Source organism: Lonchura striata, chromosome 4, assembly GCF_050655825.1.
Source record: "Lonchura striata isolate lonStrDom1 chromosome 4, ASM5065582v1, whole genome shotgun sequence".
Taxonomy (NCBI): Eukaryota; Metazoa; Chordata; class Aves; order Passeriformes; family Estrildidae; genus Lonchura; species Lonchura striata.
The window spans coordinates 69390694-69414380 of NC_140706.1; the positions used below are offsets into that span (position 1 = coordinate 69390694).

General features: G+C 42.2%; 1 protein-coding gene across 7 annotated transcripts in view; it reads right to left on the reverse strand.

Moving 5' to 3' along the window:
- Positions 1–23687, reverse strand: part of UGT8 (UDP glycosyltransferase 8) — a 35641-nt gene that overhangs the window by 4511 nt on the left and 7443 nt on the right. For 5 of the 7 annotated variants that reach the window (XM_021531494.4, XM_085579395.1, XM_085579398.1 and 2 more), the window contains 3 exons: positions 15152–15975; positions 1892–2034; positions 322–398 (listed from right to left, as the gene is read on the reverse strand). In XM_021531494.4, coding sequence (XP_021387169.1) covers positions 322–398; positions 1892–2034; positions 15152–15973 — 1042 coding nt within the window. In that variant the 5' untranslated portion in view covers positions 15974–15975. The other 2 variants (XM_021531493.4, XM_085579397.1) reach the window with 2 other exon arrangements.

Consider the following 23687-nt stretch of genomic DNA (forward strand, 5'->3'; position numbering starts at 1 on the left):
TCACCTACCCAAGTTCTGGTGAAGCTTGTCTTTATAAAACAGTATTTACAGACTCCTAAAACTTACTCTGATGCTCAGTTTTATGACTCCTTGAACAGTCTTTGAACTTAGGGAAAACATGAAATTCAAATCAGGGAAAGACAATCAACAGAGAGGCCTTCAATTCTCTCTTCAGATCCTAATTTAATATTCTTGCTCCATGACTGGCATGATAGAAATTATCCTGGCTTTATAATAACTCCTAATTCAGTGGAGTACTTTTACAAGAACAAACTGAACTCAAGAGAGAATAAGCAATAAATAATGGAAACAGATACTCACCAAGGAGGTCATTTTGTGGCAACCATTCGATCAGCTTGGTATTGTTGCCTAAATTCCTTGGTTTGTTTCCTGAAAACCTAAACCAGTAACATGAAATGGAAACAGTTATCAACTCCTCCAAAGTAACTATTAAAGGATAGGTCTGTTTTGTTCATTAGTGAGGACTAGAACTGCAACTTCAGAAAGAACCAGCTACGCACTACAATTAAGCAAGACCTACATCTTTTACAATTTGCTTGTACTTTTGTAAGTCAAAAAAGGCTACATTATTTATGCAAAGTTATATAAAAGGAATTGATTATCTTACTGGTTTGTCCTCCCTAACTAGAAGGGCATAAAATCTACAAAAATCCCTTGATTTAGCATCATGACATTGAGACTGCCAAGCAGTACTCACCACTTTTCTGTTGAACACACAAGTTCATGATCTGAGGCACAAAACCAAACCCCAAATCCCAGAAAAGGCTCCAAATTACATATGACTGATGTATAAATACCTAAATTTTAATAGAAGGCTTTAAATGAAATTGTTGGGTTGGCATTAAAAAAGCTGTCCTCAAGAAAAATCCTCCAGATTTCTTTACTACAAAACACGGAAGCTTCCTAAAGAGACATATTCCAGTGAAAACATAGTAAAAGGACAGAAGAAAAGCAGTAAGATAAATTTGGATTATTAATTAGAAGCCAAGCAGTGTTGTGGGATTCATAAGGAAACAGTGGCTCTACTCCAAACTAAAACTGATGTCACCTTTACTACCATAGATTCTGTGCCACAGGCTGAAAAATTCACATTTTTCCTGTTCATTAGTGGGATTTGATCCTTGAACTACACAGAGCAGCAAGGACATCCCCTAAAATATTGTGGGGAACAGGCCACCAAAACTATTAATACAGCTCCAGGACTGTGGCAGGTTGTGAGACACCTACATGAGGTGTAAGACACTGAATATGTGAAAAAAATATGGTTCACATGAACACCACCAAATTATATCAGTGATGCTTGATGCAAAGCACAGCTGACTAAACTGTTTTTTGATTTTTACAGGGAATTGTGAACACCACTCAAGATGTTTTCAGAAGTAGGACAACTTCTTACTGATTCTGACTTCTGAAAATATCTCTTCCTTCAATTTCTCACAGAGAACAAGCAAGTGGAAAAATGAATAACAAACATCCGTGTTTACACATAAAAAAGAAAAAGGGGCCTTAAAAAGTGAGGGAAAGGGGGAAGAAGAAAGAAAAGGGAGGCTCTTAATCATCAGGTTTCATTCTTGAACCCTGGGGTAATTCTTTCATCAAAAATAGAGACAATATGTCCTAAATGTTATAATCTTTGCTTGTTTTCACTGTCCCCAATCCTTCCAAGGATATAAACTCAGCCGAGGAGTGTAACCACGCCTTATTGTGCCACGACAATAACTGCTTCTCCTTGTTACCAGGGTATTGCAGTATTTTCATGCCCAATGTTTTTCAGAGTGTCACATCACCTCTACCACCCAAAGCAGTCTCAACTCCAGCGGGAAACAAGCAAGCTCCAAATCACTCTAAGTTCATCCAACACTGCCTTTACCTCCAGATAACCCTCTGGGGCAGCCTTGCCAGGGCGTGTGCCAACTTATTGGCGATGTCTTCAGACAGGTACTTGACTCCAGCACCGAAGGAGACGAGGACAAAGCCATTCTCGTGAGCACCGTTCACCCACGCCTGCAGATCCTGCGGAAAACAAAGTTCACACTGAGCACTCGCAAACATGGCTGAGAAAGAGCAGTCACTGGTGCCTTCGTTGCCTCAGAAGCCAAAGTTCGCAAATCCCCAACATTCTAGAAGTCACCGAGAACAATGGCTCATGATTCAAAATCCAGGGCAGAGGCCACGAACAGAAAAACGCTTCCGTGTTTGTTTTAGCTGCACTATTACCCACCAGCGGCTTCAGACAATTTGTCCCTCCTTAACTGAGCAGCTGACACACATTCACAAGTTAACAGGCTGCATTTTAACTCGGCAAAGCATAAATAGACCCCATCTCATAGTATCAGCTTGGAAGCCCTGCACAGGAGAAGTGTGAACAAAGCCCAGGACTCATGAATGAAATGACACTGGAAATGTGTCATTTCCAGCCTTTAGCAAAGTGAGAGTGCTTCAAAAGCCTTGTTTTGCTTTCATTTATATAAAAAGAATAAACACAACTTGAAAGAAGCCAGAAATTCTAAAGACACTGTCAGTTTCTACTGCTCAAGGAGTAAAGAAAATGTACCCTTTTACTTTTTAAAGCATAGACTTAATTTCTGGGTTTTTCCTAACACAACTGTTAGCAGTGGAAACAAAAAAAATGCTACAACTGGCATATCGGTCAGATGAAGAGTACCTCATGATATGGTTTAATTCAGGTCTCGTCAAGTTTAAGCACAAGCCTGCTCAACACCAGTTCGGCAATAGGAAATGAGCAAAGAGAAAAATGAAGAGCCTTGCTCACAATGTGCCTCTTGTCCTGGTAATAAATAGGAGGGCAGACAGGAATGGAGTAACGCCGTGCTATCGTATCCGAGCACAAAATCCAGCACACTGCACTGGGGGCTGTGCACTGCTCTCTGCTGTAAAGCAGAAAATATTTCCATTTTCCTTAAAATCCACAGCTTGTCCTTCTCAGTGGACTCTCTGCCTTTTTTTAATTCATGCGGAGGGAGAGGGAGAAGGCAAAGGAGGGGAAGTGGCTCTGACCTGCCTCGAAGCTGAATCATTTATTAGGGGCTGAACTTATGACACCAAAGTTTCCAAGTGGTTTTGTGATTTATTTAAAGCTCGTCCTTGAATCCTACTGCAGGACCTAAGGCACGCTGCAAATGTCATTATATTACAGTCACTGTCGTGCTTCAACTAGTTACATCTTGAAGTCTTTCCCATCAGCTTTGTAAAGCTAAAGCTAAAGAGAAAAGAAGTTTTTTGTGGGTTCTAGGACAAACCATTCTGAAAAGCCCAAATATTCACAGGCCCTGGTCTTCACAGGGCACTCACCCAGCCAGAGAGGCAGATTCTTGGAGGTTTTCATAGTGCCTTCCTGATGACACCTCCCTGATAGAGGTGCTCAGGAAGCCACAAACAAGGTGTTGGTGCTGGCTCTCAAACATACAGACATGGCAGACCTCGGGACACAAAGGTCAGGGTAGCCTTGCCTGCAGTGACTGTGAGATGGAGTTCAGGATACTGAGGCAACATGGCAGGCAACAGCAGCATCTCCTGGACTGCAAGAAAGCCAATTCCAGCCTGGAAAAATCCCACGAGACGCAGACGTAGAAAGACAGGCTTGGGAGAGCATGTTCCAGCACCACTTCCTCCAAGCTCAAGCATGGTTCATGCTGATGAGCTGGAGGCCAGCAAAGGTGGCAGAAAGATAAACAAAGATGTAAAAAGAAAAGAAAGACAAAGAACACTTGAGTCAGAAACAGGTTCAGGTAGAATATCCAGGCACTGCTTGAGCAGGCAGGGATGGGGTTCAGAAAGCCAAAGCTGAATGTGACAAGGGACCTGGTGTCAAGAAGTTCCAAGTGCTTCCTGCTTTCTTCATTTTAGCCTTTATTGGTTTGGCCTTTGGCAATGCCAGAGCAGAGTTTTGAGTCTAAATAAACTGGACATAGATTGCTTAGACAGGGCCTGATAGGATGAACCCAGAAATGCCAGGTGTCGGGAAACTGGTGTGGAATGGGCGGTGAAACAGGATAAACAGCAAATGTCACTTGTGTTCTTAAAGAGGAAAATCCAGGGAGCAGTCTACTCTGCTTCAAATTGATCCCTGAAAGGGATGGAAAATAATCCTAGATCATCCTGGCATCAGAATGTCCTACCTGTGACTACCTCTCCTTGGCCAGGCACTTGATTTCAGCTGTTGGAGACAAGTCTGTTCTAGCTGAGAACTGTCTCCCGGTCTCACTGTTCCTCTGTGCTTTATGAGAAATTCTGGGAGGCTTCACAGGCCCCATGTATTCACAAAGTAACAATTACACTTCATTATAGAACCATAGAGGAGGTATAAAGATTCCCCTGTAATGGAATTCTTAAAATAACATTGAAAAAAATCCCTATGCGTAATAAAAAATAATGCTAAATACTTATAACTTTATGTAGGGGAATAATGATTTTAAAAAAGAACTTGACTATGTCACCTACAGATTTTTGCATTTTGCTGTGCAACAGCAAAGCAACATGCTCTGTGTTATGGTGGTTTCATAGCCGAGCCTCTGCAATCCTTTTCCCTTTGAAGGTAATCCCACTGGCTCAGGGGAACATAACATGGACAAAGGCAAATTTACAATCTTGACAGGCAAGACAAGATCCTGCCATCAGGCTGAAAGCATGGGATTTGTTCATCGTATTAAACAGGATTACATTAACAAAAATAACTGGAATACAAAATAAAATAGTCTACATCAACAGAACCACCATATTCAGACGAGAGCTGGATGATGCCTGGCCAGAGCTGAGGAACCTGATGTTGTCCTTGGAGTTTCTTTTGGAATGTTAAATTAGCAAGAAGGTAATGAATTCCTAAGGGTCAAAAACTGCTCAGTGCCAACTTCAGGAAGACCCAGAGTTTCATCTCGGCTTGCTGTGTTTTGACATCAGCTCAAAGATTCTTTCCTACACCAGATTTTATCTATGCTTTACATGGTAGTGCTAGCAAGAGGAATTGCTTACCTGCCCTCTGACCTGCAGCCCCTTTCCAACCTGCTTGCCCAGAGGGGTGCTGGACATCACTACTGTGCATGGAATGCAGAAAATCAACTACAGACTTGTCAGGATGAGGGTTCTTCCTGCAAACATCTGTGTCATTCCTGGCATAAAACAGCCTCCATTCAAGGGGATCACTACAAATGTAGGGAGCTGGGTAAAAACTAGGCAATGGAAAACAGGGAACTTACACTGCATCCTCTTAGAGCTCCCTGGGTTTGTGATCTTGATGAGTCCCTTCTTCCCAGGTTCCCCAAACTTACTGTAATTATTTCTGTGACAGCTTTTTAAACAGAATTTCTAAACAGAGAATCAAGTGAAACTGATCCCAAGTGAGTGGCATTGCCAGCCTTGGGTTCTAAGACACATCTGAACGTCCTGGTACAAATAGCCAGGGCATGGCACAAAGCCTCAGTATTTTCTTGTATTTTGCCTGTTCTTTTGTGCAGTATACAAGGTGTAGCTGTGATACCCACAGCAGATAAAGAGCAGGCTGTGCTCTTGGCACATCTCTGAAAGGGACTGAATACTTCAGCAGCACTGTGACTGTGGCTATGAATGTCACTTAATTCTTGCATGTACACTCCTAATGTTGACCAAAGAATCCGGGAGCAATGCTCACAGAACCTGAACACTGGCAAAGCACACACTGATGCCACAGAACAATTTTGGCTGCCCACAATTTCAGCAGCCTTCAGTCACCTTCCTACCTTCCCACTCTCTAGGGCCATATTAGCCATAACATCCCCCACAGCAGCCTCGATGAACCCACAAAAAAACCCTCAGAGACAGCCAAGTTCATCCCCCATGAACTCACCCCCTTCTTTCCCTTAAATCCACTTACACTTTTGACCTCCAGCACATTCTGCCCCGGCGATCTAATTACTCTCTGTATGAAAAGGCACTGAGTCAGGATGAGTCATTAGAGCCGCCCTCATTAAAATCATCATTCCCTGATGGGGCAGCAATTCACGGCTCCTGCCTTGCAACACAGCCACCTCCTTTTGCCCACTTTAAAGAATTTTCAGGTTTTCTTTTAACACAAAGGAAATTACCATTTTGGAGATCTAACCTACAGGGAAAAAAATCGGGGAAGGGAGCTTCTTACAGGATGAGCTGCTTTGAGCCTTCCTCAAACTGGTTCAAACGTCAACTGAGCACATACATGAGAAGTTAATTCAAACTTAAGATATACATCATCAGGCCATGCATTTCTTTTAAAGGCTCTTTCTTTCAGTGACTGGAAGAGAACACCTAACCCTCTCCCTCACCCCAAAATATAAGTAATTTTCAGGTTTTCTTTAAACTGAGGCAAGGGCTTTTTCTTCTAAGTCCTAGCACAGCCAAGAGACAAAATTGCCCCTCATTGAGGCTACTCGACAAACCTAGAAGTGACAGAAATAGGCAGCTGGCTTTCCCTTTCCAAACCAGCAATCACACCTTAAGGAATTTTAACCCCCAAACGTCGATGAACTTGACAGCAAAACTGCCAGTAGAAGTTCTGATGAACAATCAGAACAGACATAATAAAGAGCTTCTGTACATCATGTCCATTGAAAGTGCAGGCCTGGCAAGTCAATATAGCACATTCACATTCTGAACTGAACTGTGAACTGTATTTTCCAGCTCAGTTTTGTTTTTCATCCAGTTACAGCTTTACACATGGTCATAATAAAGGACCACCTAATGCACATATTATAACCAATTCAAATTGTCACTTGAATCGTTTAAAAAATAATAAATAATGCAACTATCACCCAATACCTATGTTAATAACCATTTTCACCCAAGTTATTTTAAGAAATAATAAAAAATGCATACTACAGTATAAAAATCTTTAAGGGCCTCTAGTCAGAACACTGTGCCCAAGCCTGCCAGGTCTCTGCTTGTTTCCATGTAAGTTCTGTGCAAATCCATGTCCTTTGGGAGAAATAGTACAGGACTCTGTGCTTGCATAAGGACAAGAAACACTTATTGATCCGTGCTGTACTATAGGAGCGAGGGGGGAGGAATAAAGAAATAAAATCCATCTTTTGACCAATGTGAGACAGGAATGCTATTGTGCCAGCCCCACTGTGTGGGCTTTGTTCTGCCTGGCTGTCTAATTAGCCATTCTCTGCAGGCCCCGGTGCTGAACACACAGCTGTGAGTAGGGAGTGAGGGCCCAGCTGGCAGTAACCAGTGGTGCCTAATACTGAGCTTTGTTTCAGATAAACAAAGTGCACAAATACAAACATAACCGGGTGTAATATCCGAAGCTTCCCCTGTTCAGCTGCTCCATTCAAATGTGCAATAGCACAAACGCCTGTTCTTCGAATATGGTTGCAAACCACCCTTTCCCCAAGGCAGAGCACAGGCATCCTATGCAACTTCTCCTATAAAATACTGCTTAGAGCAGACAAAACCAGATCTATCTTAAAATAAGAAGCCACATTAAGCCATCTTTAGAAAGGAGAAACTCACTGATAAATTAACAGAAAGGTATGAAGAACATTCTTTTGGGTGTCCAGACTTTTCTGCTGTCCTCTGAATAGTACTTCTCTCATGTGACAGTTAAATTGTGTATTAATACATTTTTATTTCAGATTTTACTAACGCAACATATCAGAACAGGTGGTCTAAGGTCATATAGATGCCCTTATACAACCTTTATCATCACAAAACAGGATCACAGCATATAACCTTCAAGTTATAAAAACCCATAATTCTACAGCAAACTCAGAGAAACTATCACTCCAGGCAAAGTAAGTTATTTGTATTTACTTGCCATGGATTTTAAGTCAGTCTAGCATGAAAAATAGGAGTTTTTATTTGCTTGGAGCAGCAAAGGACACAGAACAGGCCAGTGCACACCCAGGGCACGAGGCAGAGGATGGAGTCAGCCTCCCTGACACCGCACATCCAGCTGCTTCTGCTGGCTCCGCATCACCCGGCGCCTTGCTCACACTCCCAAGGTTATTTTCCACTGACTGAATTCCTGCCTTTTAAAACCTATGGCCACCAGGACTTGCTCCCTTCCAGATCACCCACCTTAATTAAGTTCTTCGTTCAATTAAGAGCAGACACACAGCTCCCAACTGGGACAGGATCCTCCCAAGCTCTCTTTTCCCTCTGCATTAATAACAAATTAATTATTCTCCTCCCTGGGCTTTATTAATGAGCTTTACCACACAAAAAGCACATGCAGTTAATACGCACAGAAATTTTTCAGATTTTGTAATTCATACTGGCACAGAGTAAGGTAACTCCAAAAACAATACCTTGTGCCCATTAAAGGAGAGTACTCGGATTGTGGCCTTAGACTAAACCTCTGTTTTCTTGCTGGCTAAATAGAAAGAAACTTGCTACCAGTTGGGAAACAAACTCTAAAGATCTGAACTGTTTCCTATCAAAACCCCAAGCAGTACTAAGTACACTTACCACATATTAATCTAACAATGTTGTTAAGTTTTTCAACATTAGACACAGAATTCAGCCCTTCTGAAATACAGACAACTTTTTCCTTTCAGATTTTTCACTAATTATTTGCTGTTGATATATATACACTGTGTATCTGCCTTTTCCAAAATACAAGGAGTATAAAACAAAAGCCTTTAAAATCCTAAAAAGCTTTCCAGTGCCTAAAATGTTGTATTTTCTTATACCAGACCTTTACTGCCTTTTTCCATCAGGCATCCAAGAGGGACAGCAGGTTTAAGTCCATTTAACTTCCAAGAGGAAAGTAATTCACACTCCAAACCAGAGTCGGGAAATGCAGTCCTCCAAGCCTCTGCTGTGTACCTGAGCCCCCTCTGGAGTTGCAGGCGTATCCAGTGCAGCTCCGGGAACAGGCTCTACCCAGAGCTAGAGGTCAACCAGAAAAGTGCCGCGCAAGGACTTCCCTGGTGCAAAAATCCATTACTCACCAGACCTCTGGCAAGCACTCTGGAAAGGCAACCTTGCCTTTCACATGAATGGGAGGAGTGGAAAACAAGGAGCCTGCCCTTCAGGAGAGGTTATTAAAATCACTGCAGAGAGCAGTGGGTGCAGCAGAGGGATCCTCAAACCCAGGACTCCAATTGAAAACCTTGCTGGCATTACCCCACAGGCAGCATTCTGTTACAAAACACCCCCAAAACCCACCTTCCTAAGCAGGAACAGAAAAGTTGATTATCAAGTGGAAATGCAAACCAAGGTCTTACCAACCATCTCAGCTGCTCCATATGGAGCAAAAAATTCTACAGGAGTTAAGAAAAAACAGTATTAAGTACTGAGACTGTTTTTACTTACTCTGTCTACAGAACAAGTTAAGAAGAAAATTGACAAGCAGCTAAATCATAAATACAGACCTCTATTTTACAGATACTGACATAAATCCACATGATAATCTCATTTAACTGGGAAACTTTGTCTGTCATTGTTCTAGTATGACACCTGTGCTCTGTGGATGGTAGGTGATAAGAATTCTGACCTGGAGCTTTAAATCCTTTAATCTAATCATAGCAATTTCTTCTTCATTTTCCTCTTCCAATAAAACAGCTTTCCTTTCTTCCTGGGGTTTAACTCCTCCCTTCTCTTTTTTTACAGCTTTATAAATACATGAAAAGTACACAATACATACACAATACCCATATATATTTTAATATTATGTTTAAACAAGCCATCAGTCACCAGAATTTTTTATAAAAGCCTATGATCAGCTGGCTTCCAAGCTTGTCTAAGACCCACATCCTCCACCCAGACTCCCCTCGGTCAGGATGAGCAGCAGAACACACTGCCTGCAGAATTCCCCTGGGAACAGCCTGGGAAGGCTCAGGAAGAGATCTCCTCACCAAGCTAGAGATACCTCATCCCCCAAAGCAAGGTATTAGCCATAAACAAATTACCCACTTCACCTTTAAGCAACTAGGACATCTGAAAAGCAGTCTTGATTAATGATTTTTTTTTTTTTCAAGTCAGTAATCTTAATAATTAGGTTTGCTACTCATAAATGTCAAGTTTTGAGTACATCCCAACTTCCCAAATTATAGGAATATGATACCCAGACTCAATGATATTACATAAACCCCAGGAATAAAGAGCACCCTTTAAAATAAATTCCCATCTGTTATACATGGGAGAAATATGGGAAAAACACTGGCTCATTATTTGTCCTCTATGGAGGTCATGCTTCAAAATTTTCAAGAGACACTCAGCTAAACCACTGCACGTTCCCAAAATGAATAAATCTTGTTGGTTTGTGTGTTCCAATATGAACATGAGCAAATAGAATATTTAAAACCACAAAGCCTGTGGTAGTAGTAGCCTATTGAAGTGTTGGGTTGCTAGGGGTTTTTGGGTTTTTGTATGAATAAAAAAACCAAAGTCACTTCTCTTGCTTTTAGCTTTCATCATCTGACCTATCCAACATCTAGGTCTGGAACTTCTGTTTTCCATTTCCCAATACAAAGAACTGCTTGAACTCAACAACTAACTATCCTGGACTGTAATGCATGAACCCAGAAAACTTGCTTTTTGATGGACAGCACAGGCTCACTGAAAGTTTGGTGCTCCTTGTTCACCTCATGGGATGCCAGCTTTATGCCTGGCATGTGCACCTGGAGGACCTGCCTTCCTCACTGATTTAACTTAACCAAGCTCCAAAAATCAACCCTGTGTCCTTCTCCCTGTGTCTTGCACTGAACAGACAGATGCTGAGTCACATTTCTTCCCAATTTTAAAATGCAGCAGTACAGCAGAACAGACATGGTTCACCAACCCAGTCCTGCTAGAGCAGCTGAGAATGGACACTACAATTTTAGGACTGCAGGTACCTGGAGAGCTCACACGTTTTCTTGTGGATCAAATCATCAAATTCTGGGGGGAGAAAAAGCTTTATCTAAAATAATTTCAGAGCCAAGATACATGATCTTACCGTTCAATACAGAATTTACATAGTGCTGCATCATCTCCATAATCCTTAAGACTTTTTGCCTCCCCAGCTGACAACCACATGCATTTTAGAACAGTTCTGGAATTGCTTCACATCACCAGAAATTTACTGGCCAAACAGGTCTGTAAGAACCATTCCCTGGACTTGAAAAATACTGAAATGATGGTACTACACCATGCGCAACAATCTACTTCTACACTTTGCAAGGGCTTACAGATGCATCCTTGAATCTGAATGAAGGAGAAAAACCAAGTTTAAGGAATAAAACATGTCTTGATTCTTCCACATCTTTTTCAATATACATATCAGTACCAGCTAACACACCTAGTAAACATACAACTGTCAGCAAGGCTCAGGGAGGGGAAAAAAACAAAAAAAAAACCCAAAATACTTTTTAGTGAAGATATTTCAAAGGCACCCATTTGCTGCATAGACTTTGATCTGTATGATAATCTCAGATAAGAGATGTTCATGGAGGAGTGAGGAAGTTCCTGTAATTATCTGTTGACAGCTGTGGCTGTAAGGACAACTTATTACTCCAAAATGAGAGCACCCTCCTCTGCAGCACAAATTCAGTTTCCTCATGGACTGAGTACTTCCCAAGGCAGCTGCCTGGAGCACCCTGGGGCTTCCTACCCTGATTCAGGGACTTACCAGGCTGATTAATGCCTAGTGTGCATCAACCTGGTCACAAGGTATAAATGCCAGAGCAGAGGTTTCCCTGCTGTTGCTTAAAAGGGTGTCCCTTTAAAAATCCAGCTTCATTCAGGTCCTTCTGGAGAAGTGTGGTGAGGAAGAGGCAGAGGAGCCTGTGATTTTCCTAATGGTTAATGACAGTTATCTGGGAAATACTGCCAGGGAACACTACACCCTCAATAGTTTAAATCACTGATGACCTTAAGGACTCCATAGCCAGTTTGTCTTTAGCTTTTCATCTTTTAGGACTAATTCTGTTCACACTGTCCTCCAAATAATTCAGCACATGGTTTTATGAGATATGTACACAAATCCTGGACTCTGCACCCATCACCTGTAAGTGAATAAAATTTCACCTGCATGTGGGATAAGTCACCTTAAACCATCTCCTCGCCTTTTACTGAGCAGTACAGGACACCGTGCAAGAAGCACCGTCCAAACCCAGTTTAACCAGTGAAAATCCCACACTGGCTCTCACAGAACACAACAAAAATCGCCTATGCGGAGCTTTGCAAAGCCACCATTAGCCCTCCCAGCCCGGCAGAGCAGAGTGACAGGGTGTGCTCGGCTTCATCCACCTGCAGCAGGGATCCAAAGGGACAATGTGCCAATCCCCAGGCACCTCAGCCGCTGCTTGTCCAGGTGAGGCTGTCCCTGCCTTGCCAAGGAGGGAGCTGCAAGGCACCGCAGGGAGCCAGGCAGAGCAGTGACCTCCAAAGGACCCGCTGCTCTCGCCGCTGGCTCCCCCTCCTTGGCACACCGATCACTGCGACTTCCCGAGGGACACTGCACCAAGAGCAGCCCGACACCCGGGCACTGCCCGGGAGGGAGAGCAGGGAGGAGGATCGGAGCCTTCCCGAGGCATCTGGGCAGGCTGCAACCCAAAGACAGGCTCGCAGTTCGTGTGCCACAGCCGGCGGCTGCAGCGTTAATCTCTACAGAGCTCAGCAGCAGCTAAAAATCATGCTTGACACAAGCTAACTGCAGGAGCAGCAGGGAGGATGTGCCCCAGGATTGAAATACTGATGCAGATGGGACAGCAAAGCTGGGTCAGGTTATGTATTTTAATATGTACACATAAACACATATACCTGATCCAGCTTTGCTGGTCATCTGTGTTAATATTATATTTTGTAATTTTCCCCCTCACACTGTTACACGACATGAATATTCAGCACCCACTGCTATGTGCTACCTTGAAAGCTGGGCTTTTCCAACTTTTCTTTCAAGTTCAAGGAACAGATGCAGAATCTGCAGAATCAGCCACAAAACAGAGTTAACCCGTCCCCTAGAAAGAAAGAATGGCCACCTTAAAAGATCTTGACCTTTATCTCCTCATGGAATGCTTGTTACTATCTGCCTCTTATTTTCAAGATGCTGCTCATGAACAGAAAGCTAGAACTTTTAACTTATGTGTAGGGATTCTATTACAGATAAACAAACTACTTGTTTACCTTTGGTGGGGGCGGGGGGAAGGAAAAAGCTGTTGGCAACACAGGGGTGCCACTACTGAGGTGCCAAGGTAGTCTGAGCAGGTATTTTGGACTTAAAAGAACACCCCTGATTTTTTTTCCCCAATACATGTCTAGCAGACAAAGTTAGGCTACTTACATGCAATTTTGTGAATTTAAGACACTGAAAAGACTTGTAATAACAGCTTTAGTGGGCAAATTTTAGCTGCTGTGTCCTGCTACGTGCTCCCCTTTCTAATCATCATCCACGGACAAGAAAATAACTTGAGAATGCTGCTGAAGCATCACCAATTCCAGCCCAGCACAGAAACATGAACTAGCTCTGCTTCTGGCTCACCTTAATGCACCAAACTGGAAGCTGCAGAAAATAAATTAGCCAAGGCTGCTGCCTTAGAGATGCAGCAAGAGCAGACAACAGCTGCAGCACACACTATCTGCACTTGCAGTTCTCATCTGCCAGGACAGAGGGACACGTAGCAATTTCATCCAATTGCTCAGCAAACAAACTGATTGCCCAGTAATTTACCTACAATACACACCACAGGGGTATGCATAACAGCTTAGGCGTGCGCAAGTGACAAGATCAAAGAGGAACGTGCTCACTTCGTCCCTCTCCCTCTCTCGCTTACAATGAAAACTCCTCCTTCAAACACTAAGAATGAATTGCCTGATAAAACTGAAAAGGTAAATCATGTCTCGGCTCACAAGTAATTATAGGTAGTTTCTTACCCCCTCTGTAACAAATATTTGCCACCACTTACTTGACCTACAGGTCTGTTTCAAGGTCACTCTAACTCCTGTTACACAGAACATCAAAAGACACACAACTGACAGCATTAACCTCATTGCCCAAACTGATTATGCAAATACCTTTTTTCTCTTACAGAAAAAGGAAATATCAGTCTGGAAAATGAAGGAAAAACTCAATCCAGCCAGCAAAGTTTTCCTAGAGGGAAAATAGGGATGATCTTTTAGACAGAACAAGGGTACCTTCAGTCTGCTCTCCCAGGCTATCTGACCCTTCCTTAACACAAACACATTGATGCACACGTGGAAAGAGCTGGTGAGAAGCAGCACTGCTATGGTCATCCATGCTGACACACCGGACAACAGACAATAGCACTTTTCATACAAAAAGCAAAGGCTGAAACAGCCATTTTAAGAAGCAAATTGTTGAGCACTGCAGGTCTACCTAGCCCTTCCTATCATCCAGCCAAAAGCATCCATTAAAAATTCCCTCAAATTGAAGATCTATTTGTTTATGTACACATAAACAGAAGTGCAAATGACATTGTTTTCTGTGAGATTGTTCTGCCTGCCACTCACCACTGTATTGCTCGACAGAGGCATTCTTGGGTATAACATATCAAAGATCAACTGAAGTAATCAAACTTAATAATTCATCTGTGCAGCCAGGATTTCTGGAGTCAGTCCAGTCACTATCACTGTTCAGTCTGAAGTTCTGAGCCCAATGTTGTGCACGTGCACAGTAAAAACTCCTGAGTGCAGCCTTAATGCTATTTATGCCAACTCTTATCTCCATTTCTCACTCAGTACAGTCTCTTCATGCTTATGTACTCGTAGTCTTAAAGTCACTCCCAAACCTAAGGTACAAAAACAAATACCATAAAAACAGCCATACCATGAAGGTACCTAGTACAACCAAACAGCAGGCTTCTTTAAGCATGAACAGTATTCATCTATTCTCCCTCATGTTCATTTTAAACCATGTCTGGTTAAAAGCTACTGATGGGATTTCCAAGACAGAGTGCACTGTTTTCATCTCTAGTGCAGCATTAAGCACCTCACTTGAAAGCGGAATACTTCCTGCATCCAAAAATTATTAATTTTGTTGAATTTGTGATCAAACAGTTCCCTTCACCACCACATGAGCTGGCTTCCAAGGAATACTTCATCAAGCAACAACAGAACAGGTCCCACCTGAAAAATCAGTGCTTAAGAACTGCCACTCATCACATGAGGTCAAGCAGAAAGCACAGAAATTACTGTAAAACTCAGCAAACCTTACTTCTGGCAGAGGGCTGGCCGGCTTCGTTAGGATTCCTCCCACATAAACAACGTTGGGTAGCGTAGGTCTTGGAAACTCCAGTGCTACATCAGTACAAAGCATCCACAGGCTGGATCCATGGACCAAGTCGTACATGGACCGCTCTGGAAGAACCTTGTGTTTCTGCATTATCCTTTCATATTTTGGCAGAACCAAAAAACTGACTCCAAATCTTGAAATAAGATAAACAACAGTATTTTTAATCCTCTCTAATAGGTTCATGTGATCTGTGAGCAGCGAGTTAAATTCTGGAACGTAGGACAGGGGAGCTGGAGCGCCCACTTCTGCTGGATACCAAAGGCCAGTGGAAAACACAGCGTACTTAACTCCTAAAAGATGGGCTATAACAAATCCACACATCTCATTGGGATCTACCAGGAGCAGGTCAAACTTCTCCTGTTTGAGGGCACGCATGAGGTTGCGGTTGCCAACGATCATGTCGCAGTTCTTGGAGTAGTGGTCCAGGATATCAAACAGTTCGAGGGCAGTCAGCCTCCCCGAGAAAATACTCCTCATCTTGGACTGGAGGAAATCATCCGAGGTGCTGCTGTTAAAGATCCCTGGGTAGCGCTGAAGTCTGTAATGATTAGATGGAGGAATCTCTCTGCCCTCAGAGAGGAGAAACACTGTCTGGTGACCTTGGTCATGCAAGGCTGAGGCCAGAGTCTTGAAAATATAAAGATGGCTTTCAAACATAATTGGCGGCACAACAACGATTTTGGCAGCCCTTGCTATCCCAACAGCACTCCACAGGAGAATGAAGGCTGGAGCGTACAGCTTCATAGCTGGAAGGAGAAATAAGAGCATTACATCACAGACAACAGGACAACATTTTGCAGTTTAAGCAAGCCACCCTTTCATTTGCATGGTTATGAGCACTTCCACTGCGAGGTCTTGTCTGATAGTTACCCACAGGCTTCAAGCTGTCCTCCCTCAAGCCGCAACTTCACTGTGATTTTAGCATAACATTTTCTGGGGTTTTGTTTTTACATAAGCTAACAGGACAGTGAAGATAGAGAACTTTTCCTCCTAAGATGACATGCAAATTCATGCTATGTTTTTCTTTAGTATCAGTGATGATCAGATACGTAGGAGCAGAAAGCAAAAAATCAGGCAGGAAGATGCTACCATTGACTAAGAACCAACTTTGAGCTTCCAAAAATGACATTCTGCTTATAAGAACAAGTGTAATAACAAGGAGTTAGTACTGCCTATGTGAACACCACAACTTCCACTGAAGCACTTTAACAGGTACTTGATTCTCAACCTACTTAAATCAGCACTTAAAGACCCACTTGAACGCCAGCCCTACCTATGCTGAAGGACCTCACTGCCATTCTAAATGCACAGTTCCTGACAGCAGCACACTGCTGGAGAAAGGGAAAATACTTTTCACACGTGGTTGGGTGATTTAAAATGCTGTACGCCACAGAGGAAAGCAAAGTGCCTTGGAAGCACAACAAGGACACTTCAGAAACTCCTCAGTCACCATCACCCTCCTAGGTCAGAGAAATGAGTACAAGCCAAACCAAACAATCTGCTCTTTCCTCGTGCCAAACCAATCCAGGTGGACGCCGAGTCTGTTGCAGCGTCCTTTATAAATAAGAACAACAGAAAACACTGCTACTCAGTCCTTGGTATCTCCCCCTATAGTATACCCATATAACCCTACTACCCCTCCTTGCTCCTGAGATTGCTCAGGACATTTTCTTAGTTAATGTTACATGGGTTACCAGCTAACAAATAGAGCATCTCATATTTTATAGCTATTTAAATGACATATCTATTTATAAATTACTGTGTTCCTATATGCTTATTATGTAAAAAGTTTAAGGGTTTTTTTGCGTTCTATTACTCTGAAGGATGTCCCTTTGAAGTAGTTGTAGACAGCAGTTAGGTCTCCCCTGAGCTTATTTTTCCCCCAATTACTCCTCACAGGACTTACTCTCTAGATCCTTCACCAGCTTCCCTGCCCTTGTCAGGGTGTGCTCCAGCACTTCCATATTGTTCATGAGGTGAGAGGCCCAGAACTGGACACAGCACTCAAGGTGTGGTCTCAAAGGGCCAAGTGCAGAGAGGGACAATCACTGCCCTGGCCCATGCTCACTTTTCCTGAACAGGACCCCACTGGAGGTTAACACTCCTTAGCTAAGAGAGGTGTTAGAAAAAGAACATAAACATGGCTCACCAATGAAACATTCAAGAAAAATGATTAATCAAACTCAGAAACATCCCATTACTGATTCAATCTCCCCATGCATTCCCACGGTATTGAGTTACTGCTCCTGTCAACAAGAGCAATATTACAAAACCATGAATGAAGGTGCAGGACTAGGAAACTCAGTTATGTTTCTATCAGCAGCAGAAATCAAAGGTTACAGGAGCCTAAGGGCTCGTGAGGATCCAACACGTTGCCACAGGCTAGCCCTACTTCCAACTCCTGATCTGAGGCATAGAGCACAGCAGAGACAATCCTTAGCCCTAAGGCATAGCTTCCATGGCTGGGTGACACAAGTGCCACCAAAAGCTATGAGAACCTCAGGATGTTGACAGTGTTTCCCCACTGCCTCCTGTCCCCACACTTACCTGGCAGCCAAGTTTTAAACAGGAATCACACTGCACATTCTACTCCTTGTGAAGCCATTATAAAGACTAACATAAAAACCTGGCAATAACTAAAATTATTTACCAAACAATTTTTTATCTTCTTGCACTGTATCAGTGTCAAGAGATGACACAACACACTCCCCTGGCAGTCTGTACCTAGAGATATCTTCACAACTGGTAAAACAATAATCACTTCTCAAAAACCTATTATGCAACTCCCCTTTTCAACATAAGCACCTTCCACAGGAGCTGGAAAATATATGAACAGGACCTGCCAAGCCATAGCAATATTAAACACACGATGCTATTAGAGAAATGCCGATTAAGTGACATTTTTACTGGGAAAAATGGCATTGACCTTCTATTGAACTTCTGGCAGGAACCTGCAGCCTCATCATTTCATACCCTGGCCAGACAGAAGCAGGGAGCTCAGGTTTGAATTCTGCAGGAACAAGGGCAATAGGTAACAGCATTCTGTAAGCCAATTAATCATAAGCCTAATTCCCATTTGGCAGACTGGACTGGGGAATAAGTGGGTGCCCAGTGCCATCAGCAGGGCATCAGCACACTACCACCCAAGCTCAGCTCCAGGCTCTCTCCCAGACACTCCCTCAGTCCAACTGCCCTCAGCAGTGAGCTCCCCCAGCACAGCAGGCATTCCCCCAGGACACTTGCCTATTCCAGTGGGAATTTCTGATTCAGCTCTTCTCCCAAAGCAGCAAGCAGTGCCCAGGCACAGAAGTCTTGAGACATTTCAGGACAATGCCAAGGCGGTGCTCAGCTGAAACCAGCTAATCACAACTGGTGCTCAGGGATTCTTCTGAAGTTCTACTAACTACCAGCTACAATCCAGCTGTCAACTCCCAGAACAAATCACTGGCCACAATATATAAAAAGGATCAACATCCAATGCAACTGCCTTCCATTTCTGCACACCAGGAACATGAAAAAGAATCTGTCAGGTATCCTGACAGAAAAGAGGAAAGTAAAGCCCAGAGACACAATGATGCATTTCTCCAGGATGGTTAACAATATAAAATTATTTTGTACCTCTATCTTAAGTCCCTCTTCTTAGGATCTGCCTCCATTAAACAAGACTGTTTCGGTGTCTGAGCTGGCATGCAACATCCTTTTATCACAGAAGGTGAAAAGGAAAATCCAAATTTGCTAGCACTTAAAAAATCCCAAAAACACCATAACACCCAACCAAATAATACCCATAAAATGATCCCTGAATTGAAGCCATTCCTTTCAGCCGAAAAGCCCTAAAAACAAGGATATGGAGAAGAATCAGACGCAGAGTGGCATTGCAGTAGTAAAACCAACTGTTCATTGTCAAAGGTTCTCCTATTGGAGCACAGCAAGAACAAGTTAATGTTTAACTTCTTGGTATGCCTTTAACTTTATGAGTAGCTGGTGTTGGAGAAGAATTAATGACCTCTGTGTAGGGGTTTTCAAATGAAAGAGGAAGCATGAGTTTTAAAGGGTTACAGAAAATCAAACACTCCTGGACAGACTGTTGGAGCAGTTTTCAGCTGACCAAAACACTTCTAAATTATAATTTTTTTGTTTTAAGGAAGTATTTTTCCATTCACCCAGAAGGACTAAGTAGAACCTACAATAAGAAGTGTGACTACACAGAAAATAATGACTTTCAGAAGAAAAAAAACAGGAGGGAGGATCTTCCCTTCCTTCTTCACAAAGCTCTGATACTTGAAGGTTGGACAATGTGGAAAATAACTGAATGACATGGAAATAAGTGTAGTGCTAGCTGACTTTCAGAATAATAATTTAAACATTAAGACTTAATGTAGTTTATATAAACATCAATCTTAAATTATTTTCAATAGATTCCAAGCAATAATTGGTCTAACAGTCAATTACAGTCCTACAACACGTGCCCAAGATTACATTTAGATTTGCTGCCAATCCTTAATAATCTGCTAATCACTGCTAATAGAACTTTTTGGCATGTTTGAGGGTTTTCTTCTGCTTTACACTCCTGGCTGCCTACCTGCTATTTCTGAAACTCGGAAATAGCTATTTTCAAGCCAGCAATACCATTATCCACATTTTCCTCCATCACAGAGAGAACCAGAGGCAGAAGAGCCTCTCGCTCACCTCCATCCAGCACAGCCTGAATGCAAACTGCTCCCACACTATCACTACTCAAAAGATGAAGCAGTTCTTATACATTTGCACATAAGGATATAAAGGCCTTTTTATTCACTAAGCAAGAACACTCCTGACTTCAAAAGCAGCAAAGGAAGTTTGACAGAGCTTGAGTTCAGTGATGCAATTTGCTTTTTTAAGTTCCTCCCTTCCATTCAGCCTTTCTTGAAATTTGCTAAGGTTTGCTGAGTTTACCTGGGCAGTTTGAGCAGGACCTCTGGCGGGAAAGGTGCCCTTCATCCCAAACAGCAGTGCTCCTCTGACAGCAAAGGAGCAATCTCTGAGCTGCTGATCACTCACCTTACCCAAAGGGCTCAAATTACTCATTACCATTCCACAGAGACAGCACAGGTTAAAGGAACAGGCTGCCACCTCTGCAAGCCCAAATCCAGGAGCTAATTAGCAATTAAATGTCTATGCCCAAATGGAAAGCTAATGTTCACATCCCAGGAATATTATTCTTTTTTTTTTAAAGGGGAAATGTAAGATTTTCATGTAATTCAGTAAAGTGTGCATACTACAAATCGCCAGAGTTGTGGTGCTAACACACAGATTTATTCCTTTGTCTTGCTCTCAGCATTGTCCCACTCCCTTTTCTACACCTCATTACACAAAACTCCTTATTTTAGAAGGAAGAACACGAACTCTGCTCTTGGAGCTGCAAACTCTCTAAAACTTCACTTTAGCATCTGAGCCAATTGGAACAAAAAGGCAGAAACACCCTTTTTAAATTCTATCTTTTTTCCGAAAGAGAGATGTATTTAATCAGCAACTCACATTAAACTGCAGAATTGATGCAGTTCCCACACAGGTAGAGGGACCTTGACCAGTTGTCAGTTACATACAGCAACCACCCATGCCAGGCTCCAGAGCCAGTTGCTTTTCTCCCACTAAGGCATATTTGACCTCAGTTATCCCACCTGAAGTCAAAAAACTGGAACCATGAGCAGGGCAGTATCACCTCAGGAGCCAATCCCACCCTACCATGCCCAACTGCAGCGCTCATCACAGATTAAACATAAACAGGATGTTGACTCCTCTCAAGATCAGATGCACTGTACCTGTAGGAAGAGACATGGTTGAAAGCATAGCAAGAGAAATGCTGAGGGAAGCTGCAGAAGAACTGGTCATGGAGAGCACTACAAACTGCCTGTGGGAGAAAACAAAAAAAAAAACCCAAACAGCTGCTGACTGCAGCTTACTACTGCTCTCAATAGAAAGGAAGCATTAAAACAGAGCAAGAAATGACCAGTGATCTCAGATTGTTGCTGACATTACCCCATTCACTGCTGTTCCAGCCCTGCCCACTCCAAACCCCACTGACATGAATTTCATGTGAAGTTCTGTTTGCTTTAGCTGCTATTAAAAACTGTTTTACAGGTAAAACATGATACCCATCCTCCAGAGGCTTGTGAACACCTCAGCTATACAAACACAGAGCCAAGCCCTACAACCCAGGTTGCACAACCAAAGGCCCTGTAAGCAAAGCCTTTTATCAAGCCCCAGATTGCCAGGAATGACTAACTGAAGGCACTTGCAGTAAGATAAAATGTTAAAAGACAAATAAAATATTTCAAGACAAAGAGAAGGTTTCACTAATACTAAGTACAGGATGATTCTATGCTAAAATGCACTCAACTGAAATCTTAGCTGTGCCAGCCAAATACATGTAGTTGATAATAAAGACAAAACACAAATACACATACACACAAATATGTATTGATTCCAAACCAAAGGAGTGAGCATTGGAAAACTCTTTCACACATCCTTCAACATGTCTAATTTTTCACATCCCCCGCAAACATTTTAAGATTTAATAGCAGTCCACCTCAGCATTTTTTTGCCAAGAACCCAGAAATGCTACCTGCGTGAGGAAATGCACTGACCAAACTATGTTTGACAGCAAATCTCAGAAAATAATTTTATCATGGAGACAGGAAGATTTCAATTAGTGGCATAACAGATGACACAAGTAAGGGTCTTCAAGCTAAAACTTGCCTCCTAACCATTTCTTTAAGCTGGGAAATGTAAAACATGTTCTTAGCCCACAATACTGTTTGCTGTGCTGTACATATTCCACAGGCAATCCAAAATATCCTAATCCTTTAGGAGCATGACAGTAAACCAGGCCCACAAGCTGACTCGAGGCAGCAAACAGCAGTTTAAGATCAGGAAGCCCTTGGTACTAAGTGACCTGCATGCTGAAAAGGAGCAAAAAAGCACAAGAAACAAAGAAATGTGCTGAGTCTCAGAGCAACAAATCAGGAAATCATCTCGGAAGAGACTCTGGTACCAGGTATTGTACATCCTTTGTGTTTATGTCCTTAAATTTTATCTATCACACATCCTGTTGCTAATTGCTGAGGCAATTAGTATGCTGCAATTGCTATTCTGTGTTGCAATGCTTTAGATGAGTGGTGTGATTTGGCTTTCAACCAAAGGCTCCTTTTTTCAACTAAATGAATAAATTAAGAAATTAGTAAGACACGTGTATCAACAAGAGCAGGTTTTTGCATTTGCTTTGTACAGTCTCCCAAACACTTTCTATCCAATGACTGAAGCATTTCCACGAGTACAAGAACATCTCATCCACAGGCAAAAAAGGAAGATTTACAGGCATTACAATCCTCTGTCAGACAAAGGAGCTATTAAGAAGGAGTCAAAAGGATATTCAATTTATGAAACCACTTTTAGTAACCACTTACTGTATGTGCAACAGGTTTTATCAAACACTGAAAGGTTTTACCTAAGCTTTTGTACTCAACCATGGTAGAAAAAAAGATTTTAGAAATCCTCACTTGACAGGTGGCATGGCAGAAAAGGAGCTTCTTCAAAATACAGGTTCAACAGCTTATACACAAAATATTTTCCAAAAGGATGCTAGCAGATGGATCTTTCAGAAGTTACATGGAAATACAACTCTTATGCAAGGCATTCTGTCCTGTTAAAACAACATTATAGCAAATGGCCAAAGCATAACACTCCTGGTAACACTTCGCCACTGGCTTTTGGAAAGAAGTGCTCTGTGATTCTTCATGGTTACAGAAAACTGCCCCAAGCTTCTGAAAGACTGATCATATCTAAAAATATTAAATACTTACAAATATTATCTTTATGAAGTGGTTATGCTGTAAATCTACTCAGGATTTCCAAATCTATTAATAGCAGTAATTTAATCTTTTAATCAAGTCTCTTATAAACCTGTATGCTTTGGGGTCATAATGCTGCAGTAGTGACTGTATCAGCCAAAACCTGATTTCCCTGAGAGCAAAAGATTCAAGTCTAATTAAATATTTTCATAAGGTGAACTGAGTTCCAACAGGGACAAGGCACCTTCCACTCCACATGACCTACATTCCTTAACACTCCACGCACTAAAAGTAAGCAAACAATACACAGTAAAAATTATAAACTTTATTCAAGGTCAGTATTGTACAAGCACCCATTTTCCATGTTCAGCCCAACTAACTGCACGGAATTGAGTTTAATCAAGATTTTAAAACCTGTGAAACATTAACCTCTGTGGACCTACCAGGTAGAGTAATCAAAACAAATCAAAAGACATTCTTGAGTCATTTTAATAACCCAAATAAAAGCAAAGACAGCAAGAACAGCCAGTCCTTTTTGTCCTGTTTTGCACTGGGCATCTCAGACAGGGCATTTCAAGATGCCTATAATTTGTAACACTTTACATAGTGAAGATTAGCAAAACCAAGCA